The sequence below is a fragment of the Salmo trutta genome, chromosome 12, assembly GCF_901001165.1.
Source record: "Salmo trutta chromosome 12, fSalTru1.1, whole genome shotgun sequence".
Classification (NCBI taxonomy): domain Eukaryota; kingdom Metazoa; phylum Chordata; class Actinopteri; order Salmoniformes; family Salmonidae; genus Salmo; species Salmo trutta.
Window position 1 is genome coordinate 85042911 of NC_042968.1, and position 21921 is coordinate 85064831.

Here is a 21921-nt window from a genome sequence, read left to right on the forward strand (position 1 = left end):
CAGCACTCTGAGTAAAAGCTATGAAAATATAATCCCTTCTCCCTCTCTGTCTTGATGATCTCGCTCTCTGTCTTGAAGAGCTTTATCTCTGTCTTGAAGTTCTCCCTCTCTGTCTTGAAGTTCTCCCTCTTTGTCTTGAAGAGGTTTATCTCTGTCTTGAAGATCTCCCTCTCTGTATTGATAATCTCTCTCTTTCTCTCTGTATTGATGATCTCTCAATGTCTTGATGGTCTCTCTCTGTCTTGAAAATATCCCTCTCTGTTTTGATGATATCTCTCTCTCTCTTTCTTTATGATCTCTCTCTGCATTGATCTCTCTCCATCGATGATCTCTCTCTGTAATGATGAACTCTCTCTCTGTCTTGATGATCTTTCTCTCTGTCTTGATGATCTCTCTCTCTCTCTCTCTAGCCTGCCTCTCTCTCTTTATCTGTGCTGGAGGGATGCTGTTTGTTATACTGCTGCCGCCTATCGTTTCTCTCTCTCTCTCTCTCTCTCTCTCTTTCTGTATTGTGCTCAGTGGTGCCTGCAGCTTCTTCCCCCTCCTCTTTCCCCCCACCCCTTACCTCTCTCACAAACACTCTAGCTTTTACTCTCTCTCTCCCTCCCTCTCTGATTGTCCCCTGGCTCTGCTCTCTCTCTCTCTCTCTGTGCCTTAAGGACGGCTGGGCAGGAGGCAGAGAAAAGGTACTTTAGGGACAAGGGTTAAGTGCACACCAGCAAACAGACACAATATCCTACTTTTCTAGAATATAGAATAAATACATTACTACAGGAATATGGAGGTCAATAAAAGGGCAATAATACAGAAACCAAAACAAACACACTTTCTCAAACAGTTCATGCGATTGGTGTAGCCTATATCAAGTGTCTGTGTAGCGAAGGAGCTGTAATAGGATTTAATTCAATTTGAGATGGGATACACACACCTCTCTGTGTAAATGGGATGTCTCAGGAAGATTAGTGACATAAATCTATCCCACACAAAGAACCCGCATCTGTCATGGTCTACTGTTTAAAAAAATATATTTGGGAGGGCAATATTAAGAGCGCTTTTTTATAGCAATGCCAGCAACATTTACATTTTACAGAATACAGGAATAGCTACTGTAAATCTTTATTTTCCTAATGGGTGCCTCTCTATGTTAAGGTGTTCTACAAGCAGCATCCCTTAAAGGGAATTACTGCAGCTTTTCTAAAACCCTCTCATTTCCCGAGATGCAATGTTTTAGTGTAATTAAACTGATGGCCATCAATCTGATCCTTATCCCAGTCTCCACAAATCAACTGAGCAAAAATTGTAGGTTGGCTCGGCAGGGCAATGTATGGCAGAGAGATTGTATGTCATTCTATGGCCAGTACAATTTGATGAATGGATGAATTATCAACAACAACAAAAATACTCCCTAGCTGCATATAGCCAACTAAATTGTACTGAGCATGCTTATACGGAAAGTGAAAAACATTTGACTACCATTGGCTACACATGGTCTACAGTTCCATCCTACATTATTTCTATGGTCCACCTTAATCAGCATCCACGTCTTGAAGGCTCACACTGCACGTCATCGTCCAGTCTGCTTGCGTCATCCTTTTCTCACCTCCACTTGGGTTGCCGTGACAACCACCTCCCAGCTCGCGTGTAGCATGCACCCCTTGATGGCACATGAGGGGAGAGCGCGTGTCGCGCGATCGTTCTATGCAGACGATACAAAGTTTGCCTGACGACAAACTGAATTCTTCCTCTGCTCTATGTTCTCTCAGAGACACTTTTGAGGAGATGGGAAACTCCATTGTGAACGTTGCCCATGCGTCGTCAATGGGTAGCGCGGTGCATTCTGGACGATTCTGAGACTGGGAGCGCACTCCTTCAGTTAGAGTCTATTGGGCGCTAGCTCAAAAACCCAACATTAGCATGAATAGAGCACCACGGTATGAGTCATAATACCCATAAAACCTAGCGGTCAAACAGGAAAATGGTTCCAATAATTTTTCCACTATTCATTTTCCCCATAGGGGATTTTAGAAACACTTAAAATAAGGGCTGTATTTCATGTAAACTTACCCTGGCGTGACATTTTGATAACCTTCTAAATCTCTTTAGGACAAGGTAACTTTTATCAATAAATTTGCCTCTATTGGCGCCCAGCAAATGAATTGCTAATTAGCTGCTAATGTGGCTATCATAAATAACTACAAATGATCTGGACAAGACTGACAAATTGAGGCAAAGGTAATAATCTCTGGATTAAGTGGGCGGCAGGTAGTCTAGTGGTTAGAGTGCTGGGCCAGTTGCTGGATCGAATCCCGAAGCTGACAAGGTAAAAATCTGTTGTTCTGCCCCTAAACAAGGCAGTAGGCTGTTGTTGTAAATATGAATGTGTTCTTCACAGGCTTGCCTAGTTAAAAAAACAATCTAATGTTAGATAAATTAACACAATACCGGTTAACAAAGGCATCAGCTAGAGGTGACATGCAGGAGCTTATGAGACTTGTAGTTTTGCATGTCTACTTATCATTTTCGAATCAGACAAATATATTGATAAAAGTCACCTTGTCCAAGAGAGATTTGCATGATTATCAAAACGTAATTGCACAAACTAATTACACGAAACACAGACCTTATTTTAAGTGTTTCTAAAATCCCCTATAGGAAAAATGAATGGAGGAAAAAATATTGGAACCATTTCCCTGTTTGACTGCTAGGTTTTATGGGGGGCTCTATTTCGTGATGTGAGATAATTAACTTGTTCTCTGTAATATCGTATAGCTTTGGAATCGTGTCATTACGTATATCTTTGGAATTGTGCCATTACACATTATTTCAAGGGAAAAAGGCAGGTTTCTGGACTCATGCGCTGCGTTCAAAACAACTGGGAACTCTGGAAATCTCATACTTCCGATTTCAATGCATTCAAGACAACTGGGAACTTATTTTTAAAAAAACAACTACGACTGAGAAATCTTTTTGAATGTTCATCCAACTCGGAATTCCAAGTCGGAAACTCTTATCATTTTAGAGCTCTGACTTTCCAACCTGAAGATCATCAGCGGCATGATTTGACCTTTTTTTTTTTTTTTTAGTTTCCATTTGTCTTGAAAGCACCAATACCCTGACTTTTGGTGCTTTCAAGACAACTTGGAACTCTGAAAAATACGAAGTTGGGTCGAAAAGTCTGAGCTCTAGAAAGAGGCCTGAGTTTTCGGGTTGGAATTCTGAGTTGGATGACTGTTCAAAAGATATTTCCAAGTTGGAGCTCGTTTTTTTCCCAGTTGCTAGTTGTCTTGAATGCAATGAAGTCAGAAGTAGGAGATTTCTGAGTTCCCAGTTGTTTTGAACGCGGCATTTGAGAACGGATTGAGTGACGATTAGCTTCGCAAAGGCGTGACGCAGCATGACAACGTGAACGCGACTGGTCAACGGTCTGCTGGGTGGGGCGTTACACGTTCGTCAATTCATTGCCTATAGGATTACTATCTCCTCCTTTCTTTAATATCTCTGGTTTGCTACATACTTCATTGTTTGAGAAGAAATTTACGTCCGTGAACGTGGCTTAGCGTTAGGCCAGAGCAAGGAGTTGGGTAGCCAGGCAAATACAATTTTGCCCTAGTTTCAAAAATGTCTGTTTCGAATCAGTTTATTTTCACTAATAATAAAACAAGCTGACTTTACGCATGGCATGTCCTGTTTCCCGTGCACAGGCTACAGGACTGGCCTCAATGTCATGAAGCTAGCAAGATATAAAATATTGACACATTGTAAAGATAATGAAACACCGATGTAGCAAGTAAACAGAGTAAAAACAGTCGGCACTGATTTGAGTTACCGTCTTCCAGAATACGGCATTCTGAGAGGATGTTTTAGTGCCTCTATGGCAATTCAGAAAGCTTATTGAATACCTTGATGAATGTGTTTGTTTTTATGCCCTTGTTTTCTTTCTGCTTGCATTTTGTAACTTCTGTAATTCATGGCTCATTTGTAAAATATACCTTGGACTCTATGACTGATAAAAATAAAGGTTTAAATTAAAATAAATAACAATGTCTTCGAGCAGGAAAGAAAATCGAACCCAGTCATAAATCAGTGGTATAGACTGACGGAGCATTGATTTGAAGACATGGCGGACGACAAGGTTAGTGCCATAAATTGGGGAGTTAAAATCTGAGCTTTTATTCGCAGTTGTAGCACTTGTTTATTAACGTTATTTACCTTCAGGTCTGTTCAATGTAGATAAAGCTATCAAAACCACGGTCACGTTATGTTTTTGCGGAAGAGCTGTCACGCTAGCCTACTAGCTAGCTAATGTTAGCTAACTAAACATTACATTCGTATCAGCAACCTGATTTACTGGTCCATTAGGCGTCTGCTGCCGTTACGATGCTGGGTATGATGTCTGTAAGAACGAAGAATAAAAACACGATACTCATAAGACACATTTATGGCCTTTAGAATTCCCATGAGCTGTCAAAGTTGTGCCGTCTACACTAGTCTAGAGTAATCAATAGTCGATCAAGAAAGTAAAACAGTAACGTTAACCACATTAATAACAAGCATTAGTATCGCCGAATAATGGATTTCGTTTACAATATAGGTAATGTGACAGTAACAGTTAGAAGATTTGGATGGAATATTTTTGGGCGGTTCTGCTGCACTAGGTGAGACAAACTAAAATAGTCCCAGTAAGCAAAATGACGTTGAAACGACGCTGGGTTTATAAGCGCCGATGTCGACTCTGCCGCTCGAGCATGCTTTTGGGGCACAGTCGATAGCGCGCTGGACTTCGGGCTAGAAGGTCGAGGGTTCGAGACCTGCTCCCTCCCTGCCTGTTTCATTACAATAGGTATTTTCCAGACGTCGAAGTTTGGTTAAATGTAGGGTTTGAATGTAAGGCGAAAATACGTATTTTCTGGAAGTTGAAATGGGTATTTTACAGATGTTGAAAATACATATTTTTCCAGACGTGAATTCAGGTTCATTTTCAGTTTGAATGAAAGTTGAAAATACCTAATTCATAGACGTCTATGTTTGGACCAAATTCAGACCATACCAAATCTGAACCAAACATGGACGTCCATCACAAGAGGCTGCTGAGGGGAGGGACGGCTCTTAATAATGGCTGTAATGGAGCAAATGGAATGGCATCAAACACCAGGAAACCATGTATTTGAAACAACTCCCGATTCTGCTCTAGCCATTACCACGAGCCCGTCCTCCCGAATTAAGGTGCTACCAACCTTCTGTGAAGCCTATGTTTGGGCCAAATTAAGATTGGTCCAGACCGAACAAAATTTTTACCAAACATAAACGTCAAGGCCCGTCTGGAATGCACCAAAGAAAGACGCTGGCGTTGGTCCGTGCTTACTGGGGTGTAGTCTACAATGGCATTTTATGAATGCCCATCCATGTGGTAGGCTTACGGTTTGTAAAACAGGCAGTTGCATTGGCTTTATTAGTCCTGATTTCTGTTACTAATCAATTTGGCTATTTCAATTCGGCATATCAGCAACCCAGCTAACTTTATCAGGAGTTAAGCTGAGCCTATTTGCAAAAATAATCAATGTGTTTACACAGCGGAAATTCAGATTCTCAAGTTTAGTTTATCAAAAATATACGGATGCGAACTTTAAACCACTGATCATGACAATTTAGCCCACGGGGTGAAACTCCTGGAGAGCAGTTGTGAGTATCCTGATTGTCCATTTTACTTTGACCTGGTCCATTTTTAGGATATGTTGTTTAACATGGCAGTGCATTTGTTTTTTGTGATTGGGCGCCATTTAGGTTAGGCTATTTGATCGGCGAAACCTGCATGATGTAAAAAGTATGTCGCATTACATTGTCATACATTTTATCTCCATGTATGCTACAGAAAAGGCCGCATTATTTCTACCATAGGCTGTATATGCGACATGATTTATGTAAATCTTTTTTACGGAACGTTGGTGGAGCGCCGCAGCGATGCGCATCTCCAACAGTGGCCTGGGAATAGACGAGCAAAATATTTTGCGCCTTTGACAAAGTGGGAACGTTTTATCACAGGGTAGCGTCAGCGCCCACCTAAAAAGCCCATATGCCACTGGTTGACAGAAATTGTTGTAATTGTTTCTCGGCAGAAATATGAGAGGTTTTATGTTGTTGCAGGTGAGTGTTGGTCAGTTTAGCACAGAAAATGCCGCCCTGGTTAATCGCCTAATGGGCGAGCGGGCTGGTCCTACTTTCTTGTTTTGAGGCTCACATTTTGGTCCTAATAATTACTGCATTCTGTTTTATTCTCTTAATATTGTCATTGTAGATTTTTTTTTCTTCTTCAGTTATCAGTAGCCACCCAGGATATGACCAACCACGCCTATTTATAGAAGATTCAATATATTAACTGAAGTCCTGTTTGATATGTATCGTAATTGACCTTTGACATGTACTACAACAGGACCCCTTGAGACCACTGAAGGACCTGGCAGAGCTCAAGGACCAGCTAGAGGACATTCAGCGGCGTGTGGAGAAGGAAGTACAGGCTGGGATCCCACAGGTCAGATGTCTGGCACACACTTTCACGCAAACATGACCTCATACAAACCCTCACTTTTCTGTAGTTGTTATAGATCAGGTCTGTATATGTGCAGATAAGAGTACATGTTTTCCATACATCTTGTCAAACTGTCAGATGGGCTTAGAAGAAAATCATACCTGTTTGTTGTGTGTTTCAAACATGAGGGTGACTTTTTGTTGTTCCAGGGTGGCAGTGTGCTGGCCTCTCCTTTCCTTAAGGGCTTCTTGGCAGGATATATTGTGTCTAGGCTGCGATCCTCTGCGGTTTTGGGCGTGATCCTTGGGACTTGCACAGGTATCTTTGCAGCTCAAAATTTTGGCGTGCCCAACATCGAGCAAACCCTGAAAGACTTTTTCAACACTCTAAAAGGACCCGGCAAATAGCAGCCCTGGTTCTGGGGGAGAAGATGGATCACTGAACCAATAAACCTGCCCCCTAAAAAAGATCCATTGAACTACTCCACTCCACAGCCTTCAGTTTTAGATTGCACAATGGTACTGAATTCAGAAAAATTATGTTTGTGTGGAGAAATTTAGAAAAAAAACAATATGGTTACTTGAATTATGCATCACGTCTTTACAATCATCTCTTGCAATGTGTGCAATACTCCTCAGGGGCTTATATATATTTTAAAATTAACTGGAAAGATAATGTTCTTATTTTATGCAATGGGGATTTTACTGATGGAAGTGGGCGCTTTATAGGGGGAGATTTTCTTTGCCTCAGGACAGCTTTCTATTTGGTCTTGCTTGTAGATTAACCATCCAACCTTGTTATACCCAAATGATATTTACAACATACTGTAGTACCCATATGTTAAACATGACCATGAGAATATTATGTTAATATCTACAAATCTGTCCCTAGCAAGTTCTCTGCCTATGTTTTGACTTGTAGGTCAATGTAAACCCATATTGACCTGCTCCTAGTAGACCAGTCTTTTTTTGTCTGGTTGATAGTTCTGTACACTGAGTACATCACAATGCAGTCTATATAATGGTGCACAGGGACCTCTACAGGGGAACTATCGACCTACAGTTTGCATCCATATTGGTCAGGTGGCCCTGGCAGGAGTTCCTGTGATTTAGCAAAGTAAATCCATATACCAACTGATATAACCCTGGACATCTGGCTCAAGCATTGCAATTCTATTAATGTTCAGTACTGCCTTCTCAGCCAGAACAAACTACATGGGAGAAGTTTGTGATTTACCACAATACTTGTTTACTAGGCCCAATCTTGAGCCATGCACTATTAGGTTAATGATATTGTCCTCAGTGGGTTGTAGTCTCCTAGCTCAGGTGGGGGTTTCAAACCTAGCTTCTAGGACCCCCAGCCATTCCATGTATTTTAAATATTCCACAGCTAGTACGCCTGGTTCAACTAATCATCAAGCCATTGAATAGGTGAATCAGAATCAGGTGTGCTATTTCAGAGTTACAACTAAACTTTAAAAATGCCAGAGGAGAGATTTGAAAACCACTGCCATTGTTACCAGACTGACAGATCTTGGAGAGCCTAATAGAATGAGATGCTCACAGTTATTAATGTTCTCAGCACTAACATGCCATCTATATGGGTTTAATCTCACAGTGAAATGAGAAATTACCAATAGCAGATCATTTATAATTGGTTTTCCATACATGAGGTATGCTATGTCAGTGATGTTTGTTCTCGTTGTGACAAAATGTAGCTGTGCATTTTCTTTTGCTTTGGTTTGTACACTTGAAATGGTATGAAACTTCAATTATATGGCAGCTCTTTAAATAAAGTGTTTCATTTCAGTGGCATTTATTTAGACTTTATTTTATTAGCTAGAATGACAGTTACACCTTGGTTGGCCTAATCTCAGTTTTATGGTTAGCAGTGAGCAGCAGTTAGTACACCTGGCCTTATTATATCAAAATCCTAGGTTAATTAAATAGACCCATAAAGAAAATACAACAAAAGAGAACTTGTTAGTTTCCAAATCCACGTGCTGGATTATCTAGAATGTCCACAGAATCAGGGCATTCTGAAAGGAAGTGCTTAAATGTAGATATGATGTCTAGTGGGACAGTTTTACTGGTCCTCACTCATCTGTAAATAAAGATAAATGTACATTACCAACAGAATAGCCAGATAGTTCCTTACAGCATACAAATGTAGTCAGACGATACTTGAAGAAAGGTCAACGACTAATTGCTTCCTATTTTAGTGGAAAATTACATGCCACAAGGGTACTTACCACTCAGCATCACATCAGGTATGGCCATCACATGATTGAGTGCTGCAAAAGGTAGTAAAAATGGATGGGAATTAGGGCTGTCAAACTATTATAAGAGTTAATCGCTGGATTTGCTGTGATTAATCGCAAATTCATAATTTGCTTACATTTTTTTTAATATAAAAAGCATTACAAGAATATTGACATCTTGATTTTGTTCTAAATAATGGTAAACAAAATCTAACCTCAATGTAACTTGTTTTGACATCGCACTGTTGTTTTTAGCTGAATAGATTATGTATTTTTGATGTTTTCAGTGTATTTTCAATGCTTTCAGACTGCGAATTATTGCATAAAATAAATAGTGCCCTAAAATTACAAAAAGTTAATTTGAGTTAACGGATTAACTCTGACAGCCCTAGTATCATAATCTAAGAGCATTAATCACAATGGATTCATTCACACAAAAAAATCGTTAATATCTATCTTCTCTGAAGAAAGGGAAACAGACTAGTCAGGTCCAAGGAAAATTCCTGATTCATAAGGGAACTTCAGGTTGGAATTGTTTGGTTTCATTTAAGTATTTCTGACTGGCTGACTTGATCAGCATCATCAGTTGTTCGTGGAAGATTTTCTTGAACACAAAGGGGAACTAAAATATCTTGTCTCTGATGCAACTAAACCTGAAAATAATGCACTTGTTCAAGAAATCAAATGGTTAGTTGGAACTTCTAGGGTCAGTTTATTTAGACACAGATTAAGATAACACCTGGACTTAAAAAACTATTCCTATGGATGATTCTCGATTGAGCATGCTTTTTAAGGATAAGGCTTAATCTTTGTCCGGGAAACTAGTCCTTAAAGTAGAAAAGAGTGAAGTGGGTCTAGTGTTTATGGGACCCAACATCTGAGTATAATTTATTTTTTAAACGAATATCCATCTATATTCAACTTCAAAATGAATAATCAACTTCAAACAGGATCTTACCGGATGTGGTGCCGCACCTAGCAGGCCCACTGGTTACGGTGCCAGAGAGCTGCTTCCCACTGGCATCCACACACCAGCAAAGGGGTGTGGTGTCCAAGCACTGCTGGAGCAGGTAGTTGCCCTGCTCATCACACTGGGGTCGGAAGGATGGAATACTCGCTGGCTTCAACCCTGTTGACTCCAGCTGACACTGGGTGGCAGAACCTGGTGTGGATGAAAGATACCTACATGTTATGTGATGAGAGAGGAAGTGAGAAAGAGGGGGCGGGGGAGCTTTGAAAGGGGGGTTTACTGGCATGACAGTTGAAATGTCAATGAATAACATTTCATACCTTCCTTTGGCCCTTGGGTAGATGTCCCCTGAAAAAGGAAGCCGAAAGACAGAACTGAGAATAAAGACATATTCAAGAGACTGATAAGCATGCTAATCATGGTTTAACATGTCATTTCTATAGCTGAAGACTGACCTCATCAGCAGACTCATCGATCAGCAATGGCATGGTGTTCATGGGCACATGCAGCTTCATGGGGACAGCAGCTGTAGACAGAAAGAGAGAAACTTTCTTATAAATGTACTAAGTTTAGCCTACATAAGATACAGTATCTTTTTGAGTGGTAGTTCACTCATTTCCCGTTCAAAAGGCTCCAAATAAAGGGTGTAGCTCTGATAGCCATTAGCTAACACTAGAACTCTACAGGACCAGGTCCTGAGGGGAGCATATCGTCTCACCAGCGTGCCCTTGACTCAGCTCCTTCTTCAGGGAGTGGCTCTCTTCCTGCAGGTCTTTAATGTCGTTCTTCTGGCCCAGGACGAAGTAGGCCGTCAGAGCCTGACCAGCAATGAGCAGGCAGGCCAACAGGGTGAAACCAGCTATCTTGAAAGCCCTCTTGTTGGACCCTCTGTGAGGAGACAGAATATAGAAATTGAGAACATGATGGATACTTTATTGCTTTGTTATAAGTCTGATGGATGGGACTTTTCGTATAATTCCGCTATTACAGTAATCAATATACATGTGTATGTGGCAACAACAAAAAATATTTGAATCAATTACTAGACCATACTAAATCATGCCTTCTTTATGACGTCAATTATTTTCACAACAAAATGATGACGTCAGGGGTTGCTGGGCAGACACCCTTTTTAAGTTTAAGGAATTTATCTAGATTCTAAATCACATTAAAACAAAGATAAAATCTATCAGCGTATATATACACAATTTATGTAATCACAGATTAAAACTAATACTGCTCAACAATTTGTATATCTAGATAGGCGTTTGGCCAGCGTTGTAGTGATGATCATGCTTTTTAGTTTGGCAAAAAAAAAGTACATTTTTGTCAGTTTGATCATTGCTTCCTTTCCCCTGGGAATATATATATATATATTTTTTACATAAAACGACTTATTTGAAATTACCCTGTAAATGTTAGAAAATGATAATAAAGACATTGACAAGAGAAAAGGTATGTAATATTCCTTACTCTGCTGTAGTTCCTACATGAATTGCGGTCTGCTCGCTGGAAGCTCCGATGAGGGGCTGTCTCTGTGGCTCAGACATCCTGTAGCAGTCTCTCTGTTACAACCTTTTAAAGGGGGTTTCAATCTGAAATGGCTCACCCAAAACAGACACAATTTATAACCTGTCCGAGGAGAAGCGAAATTGAGATTGGTCAAATTCAAGGAAAGTCCCTGACACATAAAATAAACTCAGGTTGGACAGTTATTTCTGATTGGCTGACTTGATCAGCGTCAGCAGTTGTTGATGGCATATTTTATTTAACACACAGAGGAACTACAATATCTTAAGTGTCTGCAGCAGTTCAACCAGAGAGGAAGAGGCGAAGCGAAGCGAAGCATAACTGGGCCCAACATTTGTCTTCTTTAGCAGGTGGCATTTTTTTTGTTTTATTCGCTCACCAAGCGAGTCGTTTTTGCTGGAGGTCAATAGGAGTTCGAATTTGATTAACAAAAAAAGTAATTGCTTATTAGCTACGTATGTCTTATTTGATCAAATATGCATTTTCGTAATGTTCAGGTTGTCACGAATGTACTGATATAAGCAGGACACGTGACATCCCAGCCACGTTGAGAACAACACTTTATATCGGAGTTGTGCCTGTCCACACGCGTATTTTCCCTCTCATTAACTATAATTCATTGTTAGAGCTGCCACTTAAGTATCTGTTCAATATAATGGATAACCTGTTACTAAACCGTAAACAATATACTTGTTAAAGAGATCAAATGGTTAGTTGGAACTTCTAGGACAGGATTCCCAGAGAGATTAATGCTGGCCTAAAAAAACTATTTAAATTAAGATTCTCCAATGGACATGCTTTTTAAGGATTAGGCGTAATCTGTGTCCGGGAAACCAGCCCCTAGAGAAAAGAGAAGTAGGTTTTGTGTTTATGGGACCCAACATTTGAGTATAATACAATCCCTCAATGTGTACTGTTTAGGTATGGATTTACTATTCTTGTCTGGTTTAGAGGTATATTTGTTGTGCACATATTGCTGTATTTAATGTGTCTATTGTTTTTACTATGTACTGCAAAATGAATTGCACCTCAGGGATAATAAAATCTTCTCTAATAAGGGGAATTTGTCAGAGAAAATCTGATGGGCATTTACCTGGCTGACAATGGTATTCCCCTAGTAGTGTCAGGTTTAGAAATCTCCCAAAGATAATTTACAGTAATTTACTTTAAAACATGCAAAACATGAACCACACTTAATTATTTGGAACCAATGATTTGTACATTTGTCACGGGTGTCGTAGGGTTTAGACCGAAACGCAGCGGGAAAATGTATACTCATCTTCTTTTATTAACGGACAAAGAAGGAAAACCAAAACGACGACAACGAACAGGCCGAACAGGCCGAACAGGCCGGTAAGGGTCAAAGCTATACACAGCAACAATCTCCCACAAAATCACATGACAAAACACATACCTATTTATAGGACCTTCAATCAGAGGCAACGATAGACAGCTGCCTTCAACTGAAGGCCCCAACACCAATTAACTAAACAGAAATACAAACGACTAGACTGAACATAGAACTAAACTAACATAGAACAATAACCAAAACCCTGGACTAATAAATCAAATACCCCTCTACCTAAATACATAGCCCGAACCACATAAAACAAACACCCCCTGCCACGTTCTGACCAAACTACAATAACAAATAACCCATATTACTGGTCAGGACGTGACAACATTGGACAAAAGGTCAAAAAGGTGGCCAATGAAGGGTAATAGCCCAAATGAGTTTACACTACAAAGCAGTTACAAAGGTCGCGATCCCCTGCTCAGATGATGCATGCATCAACTAATGATTGCGTGCCACATCGACTGACAGATTGCTATAAGATGTTGTTAGCCGGTATGTAAAATACCAAATCCAGGCGTTGTAAGATCTGGCATGCATCAGCAACGCCTGGGCAGAGGAACGTGAAAAAGATCTGTGATTGGTCAAAAGACACATTTGTTGAAAAAAGTCAGTATTGGGCTGCCTGTGTAAACTCAGGGGTGGCAGGTAGCCTAGCGCAGAGTTTGCCAAACTCTGTCCTGGGGCCCCCACTGGGTGCACGTTTTGTTTTTCACGACAGCAGTAGTAGGCCTAATTACCAACAATGATGAGACCGCCTAAAGGGAGGAGGTGGGGGCCCTGGCAGAGTGGTGCCAGGAAAATAACCTCTCCCTCAAAGTCAACAAAACAAAGGAGCTGATTGTGGACCTCAGGACACAGCAGAGTGAGCACGCACCCATCCACATCGACGGGACCGCAGTGGAGAAGGTGCAAAGCTTCAAGTTCGTTGGCGTACACATCACTGACAATTTGAAATGGTCCACCCACACAGACAGTGTGGTAAAGAAGATGCAACAGTGCCTCTTCAACCTCAGGAGGCTGAAGAAATTTGGCTTGGCCCCTAAGACCCTCTCAAACTTTTACAGATGCACCATTGAGCGCATCCTGTCAGACTGTATCACCGCCTGGTACGTCAACTGCACCACCCACAACCTCAGGGATCTCCAGAGGGTGGTCCGGTCTGCCCAACGCATCACCAGGGGCACACTGCCTGCCCTCCAGGACACCTACAGCACCCGATGTCACAGGAAGCGCAAAAAGATCATCAAGGACATCAACCACCCGGGCCATGGCCTGTTCACTATCTAGTCACCAGCTACAATCTAGAAGGCAAGAGCAGTACAGGCACATCAAAGCTGGGACCGAGAGACTGAAAATCAGCTTCTAGCTCAAGGCCATCAGACTGCCATCACTAGCAATCACTAGCCGGCTACCACCCGGTTACTCAACCCTGCACCTTAGAGGCTGCTGTGTTATATACACAGACATGAAATCACTGGTCACTTTAATAATGTTTCCATTCTGTTTTACTCATTTCATATGTATATACTGTATTTTAGTCAATGCCACGCCGACATTGCTCGTCCTAATATTTATATATTTCTTAATTCCATCCTTTTACTTTTAGATGTGGTGTATTGTTAGATACTACTGAGCTAGTAACACAAGCATTTCGCTACACCTCCAGTAACATCTGCTAAATATGTGTATGGGGGGTGGCGCACCCCAGGACAGTGTTTAAGAGCATTGGGGGTTAAGGGGTTGGGTTAAATGCGGAAGACATTTTGGTTGAATGCATTCAGTTGTACAAAAATGACTAGGTATCCCCCTTTCCCGATAGACATCCAGGTTCTCCCAGACTGATTACGTGCATGTAGTACAAGCAAAAATGTTTGTTACTACAAAATGTTGACTACTTTATCAGCCTATAATATTCCATTTTGTTCTCATTCAAATAATTATCTATAAAATCATTTGTTAGTTTAATTTAAAGGGTTGTATTGTAGTATTGAAGGCCGTTTTGAGTGGTCCAACAAAAATCGACTTCCGGCAGTGTGGATGAACAGGAATAAAGCAAAGCATTGGCAAAACAACGCAGTAGCTCAGCGAGACTGATGGAAAATAATGGACCAGTCCAGACGTTTTTTATTTCACCATCAAATCATTTCTGGGTAAAAATTAAGTACCTTACTGTCCCCCCCCCCCAACAATTGACTTGCTAGGACTGTCTGGGAGTGGTCCGAATGGAGAGGAGGGGAAAACTGAAAACTAGCCTTTAGTGGCAGAGAGGTTTGGAACTCATTGCTCTATTAACAAATGTATCGCCTAGTGATGTCCCCAGTCAGGCCAAAACCCCATCACACCAAAACAGGCTGAAATTTAAAAAAAGAAAAGCTCATACACTAAAAGAGTATTGCCATAATTTCCACAATATTATTCCAACCTATGTGGAAATAAAAATATATACACTATCGGTCAAAAGTTTTAGAACACCTACTCATTCAAGTTTTTCTTTATTTTTTACTATTTTATACATTGTAGAATAATAGTGAAGACATCAAAATTATGCAATAACACATATGGAATCATGTAGTAACCAAAAACGTGTTAAACAAATCAAAATATTTTATTGTGTGCTTTCTTAAAACTTAATTTGTGGAATTTCTTTCCTTCTTAATGCGTTTGAGTCAATCAGTTGTGTTGTGACAAGGTAGGGGGGACATGAAGGTCAGTCAATATAGAACATTTCAAGAACTTTGAAAGTTTCTTTAAGTGCAGTCACAAAAACCATCAAGCGCTATGGTGAAACTGGCTCTCACGAGGACCGCCACAGGAATGGAAGTCCCTGAGTTACCTCTGCTGCAGAGGATATGTTAATTATAGTTACCAGCCTCAGAAATTGCAGCCCATCCTCCTGGGTGGCGCAGTGGTCTAAGGCACTGCATCGCAGTGCTAGCTGTGCCACCAGAGATTCTGGGTTCGAGCCCAGGCTCTGTCGCAGCCGGCCACGACCAGGAGGCCCATGGGGCGGCGCACAATTGGCCCAGCGTCATCCGGGTTGGGGAGGGTTTGGCCGGCAGGGATATCCTTGTCTCATCGCGCACTAGCGACTCCTGTGTCGGGCCGGGCGCAGTGCACGCTGACCAGGTCGCCAGGTGTACGGTGTTTCCTCCGACACATTGGTGCGGCTGGCTTCTGGGTTGGATGTGCATTGTGTCAAGAAGCAGTGCGGCTTGGTTGGGTTGTGTTTCGGAAAACGCATGGTTCTCGACCTTTGCCTCTCCCGAGTCCGTACGGGAGTTGCAGTGATGAGACAAGACTGTAACTACTACCAATTGAATACCACGAAATTGGGGATAAAAAAGGAGGTATAATAAAAATAAAAAAGAAATTGCAGCCTAAATTAAACAGAGTTCAAGTAACAGACACATCTCAACATCAACTGTTCAGAGGAGACTATGTCAATCAGGCCTTCATGGTTGAATTGCTGCAAAGAAACCACTACAAAAGGACACCAATAAGAAGAGACTTGCTTGGGCCAAGAAACATGAGCAATGGACATTAGACCGGTGGAAATCTGTCCTTTGGTCTGGAGTCCAAATTTGAGATTTTGGTTCGAACCGCTGTGTGAGACGCAGTGTGGGTGAACGTATGATCTCCACATTTGTACTTCCCACCGTAAAGCATGTAGGAGGAGGTGTGATTGAGTGGGGGTGCTTTGCTGGTGACACTGTCAGGGATTTATTTAGAATTCAAGGCACACTTAACCAGCATGGCTACCACAGCATTCTGCAGCGATATGCCATCCCATCTGGTTTGGGCTTAGTGGGACTATCATTTGTTTTTCTATTGGACAATGATCCAACACACCTACATTTGTGTAAGGGCTATTTGAACAAGAAGGAGAGTGATGGAGTGCTGCATCAGATGACCTGGCCTTCACAATCCCCCGACCTCAACCAAATTGACATGGTTTGGGATGAGTCAACCACAGAGTGAAGGAAAAGCAGCCAACAAGTGCTCAGCATATGCGGGATCTCTTTCAAGACTGTTGGGAAAGCATTCCAGGTGATGCTGGTTGAGAGAAGGCCAAGAGTGTGCAAAACTGACATCAAGGCAAAGGGTGCCTGTTTAAAGAATCTCAAATATAAAATGTACTACATTACTACATGATTCCATATGTGTTATTTCATAGTATTTATGTCTTCACTATTATTCTACAATGTAGAAATTTTTAAAAAATAAAGAAACTTTTGAATGAGTAGGTGTTCTAAAACTTTTGAACAGTTGTTAAAATACTTTGTGAATTTCACCAGGTTCATATATAAATATACAGTCGTGGCCAAAAGTTTTGAGAATGACACAAACATTAATTTTCACAAAGTCTGCTGCCTCAGTTTGTATGATGGCAATTTGCATATACTCCAGAATGTTATGAAGAGTGATCAGATGAATTGCAATTAATTGCAAAGTCCGTCTTCGACCTGCAAATTAACTGAATCCCCAAAAAACATTTCCACTGCATTTCAGCCCTGCCACAAAAGGACTAGCTGACATCATGTCAGTGATTCTCTTGTTAACACAGGTGTGTGTTGACGAGGACAAGGCTGGAGATCACTCTGTCATGCTGATTGAGTTCGAATAACAGACTGGAAGCTTCAAAAGGAGGGTGGTGCATGGAATCATTGTTCTTCCTCTGTCAACTATGGTTACCGGCAAGGAAACACATGCCGTCATCATTGCCGTCAAACACATGCCGTCATCATAAGATTGCACCCAAATCAACCATTTATCGGATCATCAGGAACTTCAAGGAGAGCGGTTCAATTGTTGTGAAGAAGGCTTCAGTGCGCCCAAGAAAGTCCAGCAAGTGCCAGGACCGTCTCCTAAAGTTGATTCAGCTGCGGGATCGGGGCACCACCAGTACAGCGCTTGCTCAGGAATGGCAGCAGGCAGGTGTGAGTTCATCTGCACGCACAGTGAGGCGAAGACTTTTGGAGGATGGCCTGGTGTCAAGAAGGGCAGCAAAGAAGCCACTTCTCTCCAGGAAAAACATCAGGGACAGACTGATATTCTGCAAAAGGTACAGGGATTGGACTGCTGAGGACTGGGGTAAAGTCATTTTCTCTGATTAATCCCCTTTCAGATTGTTTGGGGCATCCGGAAAAAAGCTTGTCCGGAGAAGACAAGGTGAGCTCTACCATCAGTCCTGTGTCTTGCCAACAGTAAAGCATCCTGAGACCATTCATGTGTGGGGTTGCTTCTCAGCCAAGGAAGTGGGCTCACTCACACTTTTGCCTAAGAACACAGCACTGAATAAACAATAGTACCAACACATCCTCCGAGAGCAACTTTTCCCAACCATCCAGGAACAGTTTGGTGACGAACAATGCCTTTTCCAGCATGATGGAGCACCTTGCCATAAGGCAAAAGTAATAACTAAGTGGCTCGGGAACAAAACATTGAAAATTTGGGTCCATGGCCAGGAAACTCCCCAGACTTTAATCCCATTGAGAACTTGTGGTCAATCCTCAAGAGGCGGGTGGACAAAAACAATTAAATAAATTCTGACAAACTCCAAGCATTGATTATGTAAGAATGGGCTGCCATCAGTCAGGATGTGGCCCAGAAGTTATTTGACAGCATGCCAGGGCGGATTACAGAGGTCTTGAAAAAGAAGGGTCAACGCTGCAAATATTGACTCTTTGCATCAACTTCATGTAATTGTCAATAAAAGCCTTTGACACTTATGAAATGCTTGTAGTTATACTTCAGTATTCCATAGTAACATCTGACAAAATATCTAAAGGCACTGAAGCAGCAAACTTTGTGGAAATTAATATTTGTGTCATTCTCAAAACTTTTGGCCACGACTGTAGCATGTTGATTTGTTATTATGCATCCTGGGAATAGGGGAGTGTCTACTTGCGTTTTGCCCTTCGTGCTCGTGCTCAAATAATTTTGATGCACTAAGAGAGGTAGGCATTCTTTTTCTGTTATCTTCAGAAAAGTAAGATTCATTTAAGCACAAAGTCATACACAGTTTTTTTGTTCATGAATAATGTTGTATATTTAGACTTTGTGACTTAGACTTTAATTGTACTTTTTAGGATGATATTAACATGCTGAATTCAACATGTGGTTACTAGCTAGCTAAGGTATTGTATGTGCAAACGATGGCTAGCTCCTCGACTGATCCCAGTCTTTTCTATTGTGGTTCTATGTTGTAGAAAGAGGCGACAATTGGCAGAACATTTTTGTGCTCTACAAATGTTTTGTCTTTTATTTTGGATGCAGAGAGAATCCTAATTCATTAATACAGCCTGATCTCTGAAGTCCACGTCTATAGTCTCAATTCCACAATGCTGAGGTACAGTACAGCACCGGTTACTTACAGTTGAAGTCGGAAGTTTCCATACACTTAGGTTGGAGTCATTAAAACTCGTTTTTCAATCACTCTACAAATTTCTTGTTAACAAACTATAGTTTTGGCAAGTCGGATAGGACATCTACTTTGTGCATGACACAAGTAATTTTTCCAACAATTGTTTACATACAGATTATTTCACTTATAATTCACTGTATCGCAATTCCAGTGGGTCAGAAGTTTACATACACTAAGTTGACTGTGCCTTTAAACAGCTTGGAAAATTCCAGAGAATTATGTCATGGCTTTAGAAGCTTCTGATAGGCTAATTGACATAATTTCAGTCAATTGGAGGTGCACCTGTGGATGTATTTGAAGGCCTACCTTCAAACTCAGTGCCTCTTTGCTTGACATCATGGGAAAATCAAAAGAAATCAGTCAAGACCTCAGGAAAGAAATTGTAGACCTCCACAAGTCTGGTTCATCCTTGGGAGCATTTTCCAAACGCCTGAAGGTACCACATTCACCTGTACAAACAATAGTACGCAAGTATAAACACCATTGGACCACGCAGCCGTCATACTGCTCAGGAAGGAGACGCGTACTGTCTCCTAGAGATGAATGTACTTTGGTGCGAAAAGTGCAAATCAACCCCAGAACAACAGCAAAGGACCTTGTGAAGATGCTGGAGGGAACAGGTACAAAAGTATGTTTATCCACAGTAAAACGAGTCCTATATCGACATAACCTGAAAGGCCGCTCAGCAAGGAAGAAGCCATTGCTCCAAAACCGCCATAAAAAAGCCAGACTACGGTTTGCAACTTCACATGGGGACAAAGATCATTCTTTTTGGAGAAATGTCGTCTGGTCTCATGAAACAAAAATAGAACTGTTCGGCCATAATGACCATCGTTGTTTGGAGGAAAAAGGGGGAGGCTTGCAAGGGGAAGAACACCATCCCAATTGTGAAGCACGGGGGTGGCAGCATCATGTTGTGGGGGTGCTTTGCTGCAGGAGGGACTGCTGCACTTCACAAAATAGATGGCATCATGAGGCAGGAAAATTATGCGGATATATTGAAGCAACATCTCACGACATCAGTCAGGAAGTAAAAGCTTGGTCGCAAATGGGTCTTCCAAATGGACAATGACTCCAAGCATTCTTCTAAAGTTGTGGCAAAATGGCTTAAGGACAACAAAGTCAAGGTATTGGAGTGGCCATCACAAAGCTCTGGCCTCAATCCTATAGAAAATTTGTGGGCAGAATTGAAGTGCGTGCGAGCAAGGAGGCCTACAAACCTGACTGTTACACCAGCTCTGTCAGGAGGAATGGGCCAAAATTCACCCAACGTATTGTGGGAAGCTTGTGGAAGGCTACCCAAAACATTAGTTTAAACAATTTAGAAGTTAAACAATTTAAAGGCAATGCTACCAAATACTAATTGAGTGTATGTAAACTTCTGACCCACTGGGAATGTGATGAAATAAATAAAAGCTGAAATAAATCATTCTCTCTATTATTCTGACATTTCACATTCTTAAAATAAAGTGGTGATCCTAACTGACCTAAGACGGCGATTTTACTAGGATTAAATGTCAGGAATTGTGAAAAACTGAGTTTAAACGTATTTGGCTAAGGTGTATGTAACCTTCCCACTTCAACTGTATATACAAAGAGTACCAGTCAAAAGTTTGGACACCTACTCATTTCAGGGTTTCTTTATTTTTGCTAATTTTTCTATTGTAAAGTAGTTAAGTTCATTTCTGGAATTTCTTTCCTCAATGTATTTGAGCCAATCAGATGTGTTGTGACAATGTCGGCATACAGAAGATGGTCTTTTACCAAATAGGGCTATGTCCATATTATGTCAAGAACAGCTCAAAAAAGCAAAGAGAAACAGTATGTCCATCATTACTTTTTAAGACATGGTCAGTCAATCCGGAAAATGTAGAACTTTGAAAGTTAAGCGCAGTCACAGAAACTATCAAGCGCTTTGATGAAACTGGCTCATGAGGACCGCCACAAAAGACCTAAGACCCAGAGTTACCTTTGCTGCAGATAAGTTCATTAGTTACCTGCCTCAGAAATTGCAGCCCAAATAAATGCTTCACAATGAGAATGTGTTCTTAACTGACTTGCCTAGTTAAATAAAAATATTCCCACTAAGCACAAACCAGTTGGAATGCTGTACTGTGTGCCTTATTCTACATAAATCACTGATAGGTTCACCAGCAAAGCACCATCACCTCCATGCTTTACAGTGGGAACCACATATATGGAAATCATGGAGAACATCCGTTCACCTACTTTACATCTCACAAAGACACGGCAGTTGGAACAAACTATATATTTTTTTCAATAGGACAATGACCCAACACACCGCCAGGCTGTGTAAGGGCTTAGATCAAGGAGAGTGATGGAGTGCTGCATCAGATAGCCTGGCCTCCACAATCACCCAACCTCAACCCAATTGAGATGGTTTGGGATGAGTTGGACCGCAGTGAAGGAAAAGCAGCCAACAAGTACTCAGCATGTGTGATCTCCTTCAAGACTGTTGGAAAAGCATTCCAGGTGAAGCTGGTTGAGAGAATACAGTGTGTGCAAAGCTGTCATCAAGGCAGTGTGGCTACTTTGAAGAATCGGAAATATAAAAACACTTTTGGTTACTACATGATTCTATACGTGTTATTTCATAGTTTTGATGTCTTCACTATTATTCTACAATGTAGAAAATAGTAAAAAATAAAGAAACCCTTGAATGAGTAGGGGTGTCCAAACTTTTGACTGGTACTGTATGTATGTATGTATGTATGTATGTATGTATGTATGTATGTGTGTATGTGTGTATATATATATATATATATATATATATGATTTATTTTCCTAGAAAGACTTGGAACAAATAGAAAACACACTGAAGAACCAAACAAAACAG

General features: G+C 41.1%; 1 protein-coding gene across 3 annotated transcripts; it reads left to right on the forward strand.

Moving 5' to 3' along the window:
- Positions 1 to 3833: 3833 nt before the first annotated feature.
- LOC115204525 (SLC35A4 upstream open reading frame protein-like) lies at positions 3834 to 8331 on the forward strand. Of its 3 annotated transcripts, none has more exons than XM_029770177.1 (3): positions 3834 to 4132; positions 6428 to 6526; positions 6733 to 8331. In XM_029770177.1, exons 1-3 carry the CDS (start codon positions 4118 to 4120, stop codon positions 6928 to 6930), a joined length of 312 nt encoding a protein of 103 aa, XP_029626037.1. In that variant the 5' UTR covers positions 3834 to 4117; the 3' UTR covers positions 6931 to 8331. The 3 variants fall into 3 exon arrangements, with proteins under 3 accessions (XP_029626037.1, XP_029626038.1, XP_029626036.1); XM_029770178.1 differs by lacking the exon at positions 3834 to 4132 and adding an exon at positions 5193 to 5407; XM_029770176.1 differs by lacking the exon at positions 3834 to 4132 and adding an exon at positions 6103 to 6141.
- The last annotated feature ends 13590 nt before the right edge of the window (positions 8332 to 21921 follow it).

Coding starts and splice junctions, on each gene's coding strand:
- LOC115204525 (XM_029770176.1), top strand. CDS start 6,118: ATGAGAGGTTTTATGTTGTTGCAG. Junction 6,142..6,427: donor GAGGTTTTATGTTGTTGCAG/GTGAGTGTTGGT, acceptor GTACTACAACAG/GACCCCTTGAGACCACTGAA. Junction 6,527..6,732: donor TACAGGCTGGGATCCCACAG/GTCAGATGTCTG, acceptor TTGTTGTTCCAG/GGTGGCAGTGTGCTGGCCTC.